The sequence below is a fragment of the Crocodylus siamensis genome, chromosome 4 (genome assembly GCF_052110815.1).
Source record: "Crocodylus siamensis isolate JL-2025a chromosome 4, ASM5211081v1, whole genome shotgun sequence".
Classification (NCBI taxonomy): domain Eukaryota; kingdom Metazoa; phylum Chordata; order Crocodylia; family Crocodylidae; genus Crocodylus; species Crocodylus siamensis.
In genome coordinates, this window is record NC_143398.1 from 86824619 (window position 1) to 86836787 (window position 12169).

Genomic DNA, 12169 nt, shown 5'->3' on the forward strand with positions numbered 1-12169 from the left:
TAATCTTTACTGCTACCTCCTTTTCTCTCATGTCATTATTCCTAAACCTCGCATCCACCTTCCTCATTTCCTCTCCACCCAGGATCTTTCCAGTTTACTTAGAAAGAATATAGGCAGTCCTTGACTTACAACATTTCAAGTTACAACATTTCACACTTACAACGTTTAGAAATTGACACCGTGTTTCAACTTTATGACATGAGTTTCGACTTACAATGCTTGCTCCAATGCGACGCTACGCCAGCGAACAAATTCGCTGTGTCACATCTCCCTGGAGAACATCTGTTCAAACTTGCTTGGACACTTTCTTTAAGAAAGCAGACAAGACTCCAGAAAAACCTGCAGCCAAGACTCCTGAGAAGACTGCAGCTGTTCTAAGAACCCTTCAAAAAGTCCAACCAAGAGCCCTTCGAAAAGTCCAGCAAAGTCACTTCAAAGAAGTCCTTCCAAAACAGTATGATTTCTATTTATGATATAAATACATTAATGTAGCTATATTACTCATCTATAATTGATCGAGTACAAAAATCTGGGGTATTTTTGATGAAAACAGGGTATCAGGCCCTGGTTCAGGAACCAATCCCCCATTTATAACATTATTTCTTATGAGAAAATTGGTTCCAAGTTACAATGTTTTGACTTAAGACACAGTTTTTAGGAACCAATTGTGTCATAAGTCCGAGGACTGCCTATATTTACAAAATACAATATGGGCTCCTGCCCTACCCTTCCCATTGCCTCCCCTTCTCATCCTACAACTCCATTTCCTGTTTGCCATCATGGATGTAGATATTAGCTAGACTGTTCTCTTCTTCTCACCTTTCTACTTGCCTCAAAGGACTTCAACCTATCCCCTGATCTCTGTGTCCACATCTCCCTCACTATTTTTCTTAACACCTCACTCTTTTCTGGCTCTTTCCTTTCCTAGTATATGCCATGGATTAGTCTCTCTCCTATTTAAAAAAAGAAAAAAAACCCAAACAAACCCTGAATCCACTTACCTCTCCAACTTCCCTTCACTTCTAAGCTGACTGAGCCTGCTGTCCACAATAGACATCTGGAGTTTGTCTCTTCCAATTCCATCGTAGACCTTCCCCAAGCCAGTTTCCTGCCTTTTGCATTCCACTGTTACATCTATTGCTGGCATCTCTAATGACCTCTCTCTAACCAAAGCTCTGAACCAGTCCTCATCCCCCTTGACCTGTCAGTTGCCTTTAGCACCATAAAACACATATTTCTTCTTGAGATATTGTCCTCCTCAGGCCTCCATAACAGTCCTCTTTTGGTTCTCCTTTCTAATCACTCCTTCAGAGGACTCTAGGCATTCCCCACTTCACCTAGCAGCGTAGGTTCTACAGGGTTCTTTGGTCCCCTTCTACTCTTCATTTATACCCTTCTTCATCTACACTCTTCAACACCCTTCTTCAAATGGGTAATCCCATCTGCAAACACGTATTCAATTACCATTTTGTACAGTGACAAAAATATCCAAAATATCGTCTTCATAACACCCCTTGCGGACATTGCAGCATCACATCAAACTCAATATGGTGCAACCCGAGCTTCTCTGCCATCCCAGAACCTTCTTTCTAAACCAACACCATGTTGCCTATCATTTAGTTCCATAAAATGGGCATCTTAGGACTCTTTCTATGTTCTCATGTCTACGCTACATTTAAATCTTCCCACAATATGACTTTTCCTATGTGTTTACATGTCTAAAAACTTTTTATCATCTTGCAACTTGACTACTGCAACATCCTTTTCTCTGGCTTTGAGAAATGCAATAATGCCATGCTCACATCCATTCTGTATCCTGTTTCAGAGATCATTTTACTAGCCTATTTCATTGGCCATGTCAGTTTGCCTCATTCCCTCTCCTAGCTCCACTTTTTCTATCAAACATGAGCCTCAGTCTTTCCACACCTTACATAATACCATCTCTAATTCACTGTTGTTGGGGGGAGGTCAATCTCCTCCCTTGGATCAGCCAGTGATGTTTCACCACATACATATCACATTTTCAGACACTTTTTGCTGTCTCCTATGCTGCTCCTCACATCTGTTACATATATAAAACATGATTAGTTTCCTTTAAAACCCTCCTCAGAACTCCTTTTTCTTAACAACAATTTGGTTGCTGGTATGGTATCCATCATGCTGTCTTATTGTTTTCTTATAATCCTGGTCAGGTTATCTGTATTCATTTAATGCCTCTTGCCTAATACTTAGATTGTGAACTGCACGTGCGTATATTTATATACAGCCTAGCACAGTGAAGTCATGGTCTATGATTAAGATTCCTATGGCCTATAGTAATGCAAATAAATAATACTGACCTTGACTGAGTTGAGGTAAATCAGGACATCATCAAACTGCCTAAGCAGAAAGAAGCAGGAAGCCATGCACTGTCTCCCTGGGATAGTATCTGAAACAAGAGGGAATACAGTTGCATACAGTTTAAAATTGGGTGAGAGGGGGAAAAAAGAATCAATACTACAGATATGTGCTTCTTAAATTATTGAGAAAGTCCAAAGTATAGTATCATCTGTCTTTTTCAGCCAGGTGACTATACTAGAGAATGAGAAAAGCAATTAGATCTTTTTGTACACCTCTGCTAATACAAGATTACTCCCTGGTAACAAATTACTTAAAACAACAGACTATTTCCTATAGAATATCCTCCATGTGTCAGAGACAATTTTACCATGAATCACTACCAGTTCCTACAAGTGAGAGTAAGTCCTGCATTTGTAGTTTTCAACCCGTTAGCCCTAATTTAAGTGCCTTTAAACCATCTTAAACAGTTATACTCTCTTGTTTGTGTGCCCATATTCAAAAATTACCACAAGGGGTACACTATCTCACATCGACCATGGGGTAACAGTGGGCACACAAAGGCAGTTACTATGGAGTGGCTAATGCAGTCTAAGTTCAGACTTTACCTTATTTTACAGTAACTTGTTCATTTGCCCATACCCTTTATATTCACACCCTTAAAAACATTCCTAGATGGTGAAGGTCTATACATGTAAATCTTAGTGCTGACACCATAATAAACTTGAAGCATAGAGAACATTATGCCCACATATTGCAGCTTTCTATACACAGTGTAGCATGAAAATTTAATCAGTCCAGTTTGGGTGGGCCATATTATTCACAAGTGATAAAGCCAGGAATGACTGTCCCATCCCAAATGAGTACCAATATTTTATACTACAGCAATGGTACTTAAAGGTATGGTCTGCAAGCCTGATCCAATCCACTGAGCTGAGTCATCCAACCCCTGAGGCTCCCATGGGTCCAAAAATTTAGCAGTGGTAACGCCACTGTTAATTACCACAGCTCTGGGAGCCCAGCAGCAATTAACACACCAGCTCTCTCCTGCTGCTATATTTGTGGACTCATAGAGAGCCCCACAGGCCAGATGACATAGTCCTGTATGCCAAATAGGGCTGGCATGCTAACCCAGTGTGCAGCCCTAGACCCAGCATGCAGGGTTTGACCTGGTGCATAGTCCCAGACCCAGTCTGCAGCCCTGGACCCAATGCATGGGGTTGGTTTGTATACTGGAGCTGACCCTTAGAGCAGCTGCACCCATTCATCTGACTTGCATGCCGGAAAGATTGAGCACCACAATCACCTAGTCTGAAAATACTGTGTGTTGCCAAAAACCACCCCACTACCGCTGCCCCAAGAGCCATGTGATGGCATATGCCTGCTGCTGCCAGGCGGGCAGGGGACAGACACACACACACACACACACAGAGGCAGATGCACACACCATGCATGCAGAGGCAGACACACACACACAGACAGCCCCCCAGCAGGTAAGTGTATGTGGGGGGAAGGGGAGAGGTAGGGGAGGGGGAAAGGGCTAGGGGGGCCAGATTGGGAACGGCAGGGGGGGAAGTGTGTCTCTGTGCCTGCTCCCAGAAGCAGGATCAGGGGGAGGGAGGGAAAGAGGGCAGTGGCACCCCACTGCGGACTGCACATATGCCACATGGCTGGCTGGCTGGCTGGGGCAGGAGATTTCATAGATTTCATAGACATCAGGGCTGGAAGGGACCTCGGGAGATCATCGAGTCCAGCCCCCTGCCCAAAGGGCAGGAAGTCAGCTGGGGTCATAGGATCCCAGCAAGATAAGCATCCAATTTACTCTTGAAGGTGTTCAATGTAGGTGCTTGAACCACCTCCGCTGGCAGACTGTTCCAGACCTTGGGGGCTCGGACAGTAAAGAAATTCTTCCTTATGTCCAGCCTGAAGCGGTCTTGCAGGAGTTTGTGACCGTTCGACCTCGTCATCCCTTGGGGCGCTCTGGTGAACAAATGTTCCCCCAGATCCTGGTGGTCACCCCTGATAAACTTATAGGTGGCCATCAGATCACCCCTGAGCCTACGCTTTTCCAGGCTAAAGAGTCCCATGGCTCTCAGCCTATCATCGTAAGATCTGTTTTCCTGACCTCTGATCACGCGCGTGGCTCTCCTCTGGACTCTCTCAAGCTTCTCCAAATCCTTTTTGAATTGTGGAGCCCAAAACTGGATGCAGTACTCCAGCTGCGGCCTCACCAAGGCCGAGTACAAGGGGAGAATGACGTCCCGGGATTTGCTCGAGAAGCATCTATGGATGCAAGCCAGTGTTTTGGTCGCTTTACTAGCCGCAGCATCGCATTGCAGGCTCACGTTCATCTTGTGGTCAATGATGACCCCCAAGTCTCTTTCTTCTGTAGTGCTATCCAACGTAGCACTGCCGAGCCTATAAGGATGCTGCAGGTTTTTCCTCCCAAGGTGGAGAACCTTGCATTTTTCGATGTTAAACACCATCAGGTTCTCGTCTGCCCATTTGCTGAGCTTGTCCAGGTCAGCCTGGATCACCCACCTATCTTCTGGCGTGGATGCTTTGCCCCAAAGTTTGGTGTCATCGGCGAACTTGGCCAGTCCACTCCTGACTCCAATGTCCACATCGTTAATGAAGATGTTGAACAGTATGGGTCCCAGGACAGAGCCTTAAGGGACCACAGTGGTCACAGGGCACCACGATGAGTGACTGCCATCGATTACGACCCTCTGGGTCCGACCACAGAGCCAGTTTCCCAACCAGCGGATTGTGGTGGAGCCAAGGCCACAACTGGCCAGTTTGGCCAAGAGGTGATCATGGGATACCAGATCAAAAGCTTTTTTGAAGTCAAGATCTATGACATCAGTCTCATCTCCCTCATCCAGGTGATAGGTCACCTGATCATAGAAGGAAATGAGATTGGTCAAACAAGACCTACCCACAACAAACCCGTGCTGGCTATCCCTTAGGATGTTAGCTTGGGCCAGTCCATCAAGGATGGCCTCCTTAATAAACTTTTCTAAGATCTTCCCCAGGATAGAAGTCAGGCTAATGGGCCTGTAGTTAGCCGGATCCACTCTCCTCCCTTTCTTAAAGATTGGCACCACATTGGCCTTCTTCCAGTCTTTGGGCACTACACCAGAGCGCCAGGAGTTTTCAAAGATCCGTGCCAGGGGCTGAGTTATGATGCTCGCCAGCTCCTTGAGTAGTACCCTGGGGTGCAGATTGTCAGGGCTGGCTGACTTGAAGGTATCCAGCTTCTCAAGGTGTTCCTTCACGAGGTCAGCATTTATGGAGGGTAGGGGATCCCCATCACCCGGATCTCCCTGTCCCATAGCAGGCATGGGCGTCCCATGGGACTGATGAAAGACTGACGCAAAGTACCTATTTAATAGGTTGGCTTTTTCCTGGGCATCAGTTGTCAGTTGCCCCATCTGGTTTAGCAGGGGTCCAATGTTGCCCTTGCTTTTCCTCTGGCTCCCCACATATCTGAAAAAGGACTTTTTGTTGTCCTTGATGCTTGAAGCTAGTTGGAGTTCAGTTGCAGCCTTGGCTTTCCTGATTTGCTCCCTGCAGGACTGGACCAACGCAGAATAATCCTCCTTGGAGGTGAATCCCGTCCTCCATCCTTTGTAGGCTTTCCTTTTTAGCTGCAGGAGGTCCGCTAGGTCCCTGGAGAGCCAGGAGGGCTGCTGTGCCTTCTTGCTGCCTTTCCTCCGTGTTGGAATAGATTTAGCTTGTGCATTGAGGATTGCTTCCTTGAGAAGCAACCACTCTTCTTGAATTCCCATCTCCCTGGGGTCATGGACCCTGAGGGCCTGACCAACAAGCCTCTTGAGCTTGTCAAATTCGGCTTTTCTGAAGTCAAGGACTTCTGTGTTGCTGACTGACTTGCCAGCTTTACGGTGGATGGTGAAGCTGATCAGCTCATGGTCGCTGTCACCCAGCTTCCCATCGATCACTAGGTTGCCAATTAGGTTGTTCCCCATAGCCAGTACCAGGTCGAGCAGCGCTTTGCCTCTCGTTGGCCCATAGACTTCTTGAGTCAGGTAGAGGTCATCCATGCACTAGAGAAAGCTTTGCGACCGCTCGGATTTTGCTGAACGATCTTCCCACGAGATGTCCGGGTAACTGAAGTCACCCATGACAACCAAGGTCCTGGAGCAAGCGGCCTCAGTCAGTTCCCGGGCAAACTCCTGGTCAAGCTCAGGACTTTGAGTGGGAGGTCTGTAGCAGACTCCCACCGTTGTGTCCCCTGTGCCATACTTCCCACGAATTTTTACCCAGAGGGTCTCTAGCTGTCCATGCCGGTCACCAACATCAGCTTGCAGGGACATGTAGCTTTCCTGACATAGAGAGCTACACCCCCACCCCTTTTGTCAACACGATCCCTCCTGTACAGGGTATAGCCCTCTATACCCGTGGTCCAGTCATGGGTGGAGTCCCACCAGGTCTCCGTTATCCCAATGACATCATAATTCTTTGCACTGAGCAGGAGGATGAGCTCCTCCTGCTTGTTGCCCAGGCTCCTGGCATTAGTGTACAGGCAGGCAAGTGTGCCCTTGGGGGCTCTTGCCTTGCCCACAGATTGTGCCAGGGCTGGGGCAGGGGTGGGCTCCCTTAAGTGCCTTGGTCTGCTGGCTTTGCAAGGGTTGCTCAGCGGGCTAGCAGTGGCAGTAGTCCCCCCATCCCCCACCGGGCTTAGTTTAAAGTCCGGTGGAGCAGGTCAGCCAGCCTGGCTCAGAAAAGCCTCCTCCCCAGGGGGGAGAGGTGGAGGCCATCTCTTCCCAGCAGCTTGCTGGGAAGGGGGAGGTCTTGCACGCAGTGGCTGCTGTCATCATCACCACCACCCACTGTCCCGCACCATCACTGCTGCCACGCCCGCACTGCTTTCCTACAGCACATCGCACGTGTGGCTCCGCAGGCTGCTGATGGGCAGTGCACAATTAGCCAGGCATGAGGCCCATCAGCAGCCTGTGGAGCCACACATGCAACAGGCCACAGGAAAACAGTGTGGGCACAGCAGCTGCACAGGGCAGTGGGTGGTGGTGACGACAGCAGCTGCTATGACAAAACATATATGGAACTATCTCTGTTTCAAGGAACATATGACCTAAACTAAACAAAAATATGGTATATGAATATAACAACACAGACCTGGCATCTGCAAAAAGATCAGTGCCCAGCAGAAGCATCATTTTGTTTATGGGATTATTTTTAAGAGACAGACCCATTTTACATGGATAAAGATGATTTTTATTAAAAACTAAATCTGCTAACTAGAAAAATGTAGATATTATATTACATATAAAAGACTTGTTCATGTGGATTGCACCACACATCCTCAGCGTCCTGGTGTAGCAGACATATTGTGTGGAAGAATTCCATGTTTTATTACTGGTACAACTACAGCAAGACAACGTCTACTACCAGATGTGCTGAGTCAGCAGCTGCAAAGGCACCATTAAACAAAATGCACACTGTTGTATCAAAAGGAGAGAGATTATATAATGAAGAAAGCAAACTTCAAAACATACCACATTCACTGGCTGATCCTCCCACAAGCTGGAAGAACTGCTGAGCAATTTTCAGATGATCCCTCTTGGAGAAAAACAAATTACATAAGATCCAGAGTATAGAGCAGGGCCATAAGACAAAGTGAACATTTGGTTTGGGGAGGTGAGTAGGTGAAGTGAAACACAGTGAAAGGACAGATGTGAATGGAACAAAACAAACAAGGTTTATTTAATGCATGGGCCCAGGTACACAAAACCACTGCAAAAAAAGGAAAGCTTTTATTATCAGGACAGAGAAGCCTGAATTCAGTCTGGAGGAGTCTAAGGGCTACTAAAATCTTGCAATTCATTCATTCTGGACTGAACATTGTGGGGTGAGAAAAGGTGGTATTTGGAGAGCATGAAATCTAAATATAAAATTATCACCTCTTTCCCCATCAGCTGCATCCCAAATCCCTTATTTCTCTTTCTTCTCCCACTTCAGTGATGGAATACCTGAGGAGTTTTACTTACTGAGCCCACTTCTTGTCCCAGGGCTGCATTCACTACCCCCTTGAGAATATATTCCTGGAAGAAAAAAAGGATTGGAAACAACAAGTTAAAGAATTCAGAAGGTATAAAAACATTATGAGTCAACTACTTAAAATGAGTGTTATCTTGTCCATGCCAACTCTATCCAAGATTCCGTTATATTAAATGTCAGATCCTAGTGATGGGTGCTTCAAGCAATACATGTAACAAATAATGTCTGAAAAATGGCAATCGTATATGTGAGCTGACCACTTCTGCAAAATAAGCTGGGGTTCTGCTCCAGTACCAAGCGTAGAAATAGCCACATTACACAACCCACCATCACATAGCACAAACTATGCTGCTCTCAGTAGCCTCGGCAGAAAAGTCCAAATCTGGAAAACTGCATGGAGACCAAACCCCACTTTTGGCTTTGTAGGTGACTCCTTCAGCGAAGAGACTACCTCAAGATCTGAAAGCTGGCACTGCCTCTACCCTATGAATAAAGTGAAACAATCTCTGTGGCAAGTAGACTGGTGCTTTTTAACCAATATCAACTTTATGAAAAAATACTGAGCAAATTTCATGTTAATAAAAAAATTCCTGACAGTCCTCAAGGTAGAAATCCACTACTCTTAAAGGAGTTTACAGCAAGGGCAGTCTCTACCCACACACTTCTTCCTTAGTCCTCTCCTGGAGTGGGTGGGAAAGTTTCTGATGCCTCTTCAGTAATTGAACCCATCTGTTAAGTTTGCCAACCAGGGAACAATTAAAGTCCATTGTGATTACCGTTTTTATGAGATGTCCATTAGCACAGCAGGGGGCACGTTACCAATAATAAATAATGGCAGCTGAACTGAAAACCTCAATGTATTTCACACAAGCAACAGAACAGCTATTAAATCATTGGAACTGGCATAACTGGCCAAAATGCATGCATTTACAACATAAACAATATTATCAGTTATCCAGACAGGACCAGTGTGTACATGCACAGGGAAAACTTTTACCTTCTTAATCTGAGTAGCTTCAGTCATCTTTTAAAGAAACCCTACCTGAGAAGCATTTCTCTCTCAACTTCAGAGTGGGACTCAGTCTAGAATCATTCTTAGAATCCGCAATTGCACAGTACTAAATATGGGAATTTTAGACAACTGATGCAGAAATATTTCCCTTCTGCCAGCAGGAACCAACACTGATTCTGGCCCTGGATATCAGATTTTTAAAATTCACATAACAACAACAAATATTACGCTGGGAATCTGACTCTTGTTTCGTTTTACACCACTAGACCAGGGGTGTAAAAAATATGACTTAAAGAGCCCCATCACATGGCCCCAGAGTTGCCCCTAGGCCTGAGTTGACCCATATGCCCCCAGATAATAATTATAAAAGAGATATTAGTAGTACTGCTGCTTTAGATTTTACTTAGATTTCTCTAATATTCATTATAATTTCCTTTTCTTAAACAGCTTGTACAGTGGAATTCATGGTAAAAAAATGCATCTGACCTTACAGGCAGAAATAAACAATACCAATAAACATTTTAAAAAGTGGTCTAAAATATTTTTTCTGTAACATTATTTAGTACTTGCACAACACAGAATGGTGGTAGCATGGGAAAAGAGATGTACTGATACTTATGTATAACTGTCTATAAAACACTCACAGTTTTGCTACTTTCAAATTATGTTCATAACATTTGCAGCACACCTACTAACAGTTAACAGACATGATACATATGAACACAACTAGCTAAGCCTTATGGAATAGCAGCCTAAGTTTGGGATGATCTGCTGCTGCAGTCTAACTTACATATCAGACAACCACACCATCTGCATTACTGAAACAGAGGCTGTCTAAGAAAAAGAGTATATAATTCACTACTCATGTCAGTTCTCTGTTAGTAACGTTGTCAGTTGTATATATGCAGGTCCCAAGAAATTTAGCCACTGCATCATCTAAACCTTTCTCCAAATAACCTTTCCTCAGGATCTAAAATAGGTATTTCTCTTGTTCACATTAAGAGTATTATTGCATTTATTCACATTATTTTAAAACCTTAGAGCAGTGGTGTTCAACCTTTTTCCTTGGTAGTCCAGATGGGTAGTGCCCAGTCCATCCATGGCCCCGATGTGGCCAGTGGCCCTGATCCAGCACCCAGGACAGGCACAACAGGGTGCTATCTGGCTGGATGGGTGGAGGAGGGGAAGGGGGCTCAAGGGATGGTCCCAACCTGGTGGTGTGGGGAAAAGGGGGCATGGCTAGGCCCCAACCCAGCTGTACCGGGGGAGGAGGTGTGGGAATTTGGTAGTAGGGGTGGGGAGTGGCCACTGTTCCCGCACCACCAAATTTCCCAACCCATGGGGAACCCTGCAGGCCAGATGCAAAGGCTCTGTGGGCCGCATTTTGGCCAGTGTGCAGAGGTTGAGTACCCCTGCCTTAGAGCATTAGTCAAGAACCTCCCTCTGTGGCAAACAATATATAAATAGACAATCCGTGGCCAAAAATCTTATCATCTAAGTACAAGACAAGAGGCAACAGCTAGATACAGCCCAATACAGGTATAAGAAACAATAACAGTATTGATTAGCGTGATAACCGATTGTCTCAGCATACCAGCTGGCTAACTGCTGTCAAGTTTTTTGTAAGCATCATGGCAAAGGTGCTGTTTGAGAAGGTTTCTGAAGGAGGATATGTATTAGTTTTGCAAATGTGTTTCTGAAACTCCCCAAACCGAGAGGGACAGCATACAAGAAAAGCACAATGGTGCTCATTTCACAATTTAGTGAGCAGGCAATGGAGGATGCCACCATGACATTTACACAATGGATGAGCAGCTGTGTGTTGTGAAAGAAAAAACACAGGGGAAAAATGAAAGATTAAAAGCACTGCAGATGCAGAAAACAGTTCAAGTAAGTGCAGAGGAGGTTATAACAATGATGAACTGAGCTGAGGCAATTCCTTTCCTCAACAAACCTCAGCCCAGTACCATGGAGGACTCCCCTTTCATTACTTCAAAGAGCCATAAGATATTTCCTCTCAACCCCAGCTCTGTGACCTTCGACAAACAAACCACAGGGAAGAGCCAACCAGAGACTGAAGCCAGCACGGCACCTGAAGAAAGCAGTTCAAATATGAACCAAGGGATACTATACTTTTTACTCAGTGCATTTTCCTGCCTATGCTGGCTGGTGGTTGCTACAACTCTCCCTTATCCCTGCTTTTCTTTGCTTTTCCACCTAGCTAATCCCAATGTAATCTCCTGGAAACTATTTCAAGACTTTATTTCAAAACTTGAACAAAATACAACTGCCAAAAACAACAGTACAGTTTACCACTGCTGTATTATTCTCTATCCTTTTACGTTCTATCACTTTCCTCTAATCTTATGGCTTTCTGAATGAGTTAGTCTTTAAGGTGCCACCCTGCCTTGCCTTCTGCCTGACTTCAGACTAATGTTTCATCATTTCTAGGGTCAGAAGAGACCTGAACAGATCATCAAGTCCTAACCCCTGCCCTGGGCAGGAACAAGTGCTGGGATCATAATACCCTAGCCAGATATCTATCCAAACTCCTCTTGAAGACCCCCAAGGTAGGGAAGAGGACACATCCCTTGGGAGCCCATTCCAGAGCCCAGCAGCCCTAACCGTAAAGTAATGCCTCCTGATATCAAAACTGTTCTCAATCAATTTGTGGCCATTATTCCTTGTTAACCCAGGTGCTGCCTGGGGGAACAAAGCCTCACCTATTTTCCACTGGTTCCCCAAAAAGGGGCCCAGGGACCTCCTGATCTGAAGCTATAT

The 12169-nt window shown here is 45.3% G+C and overlaps 1 protein-coding gene and 1 long non-coding RNA gene across 4 annotated transcripts in view; one reads left to right on the forward strand and one right to left on the reverse strand.

Moving 5' to 3' along the window:
- Positions 1–8387, forward strand: part of LOC149865962 (uncharacterized) — a 35103-nt gene extending 26716 nt beyond the window's left edge. Inside the window, exon 3 of the long non-coding RNA XR_016441820.1 lies at positions 8338–8387. This is a non-coding gene — a long non-coding RNA (uncharacterized LOC149865962). The remainder of the gene's footprint in view (positions 1–8337) is intronic.
- The window catches only part of IFT56 (intraflagellar transport 56), a 54895-nt gene that overhangs the window by 16892 nt on the left and 25834 nt on the right, over positions 1–12169 (reverse strand). For all 3 annotated transcript variants that reach the window (XR_016441819.1, XM_090042743.1, XM_090042742.1), the window contains 3 exons: positions 8367–8420; positions 7875–7938; positions 2340–2428 (listed from right to left, as the gene is read on the reverse strand). Coding sequence is in view for 2 of the 3 variants with exons in the window: in XM_090042743.1 (XP_089898869.1) it covers positions 2340–2428; positions 7875–7938; positions 8367–8420 (207 nt within the window). In the remaining variant the exon portion in view is untranslated. The remainder of the gene's footprint in view (positions 1–2339; positions 2429–7874; positions 7939–8366; positions 8421–12169) is intronic.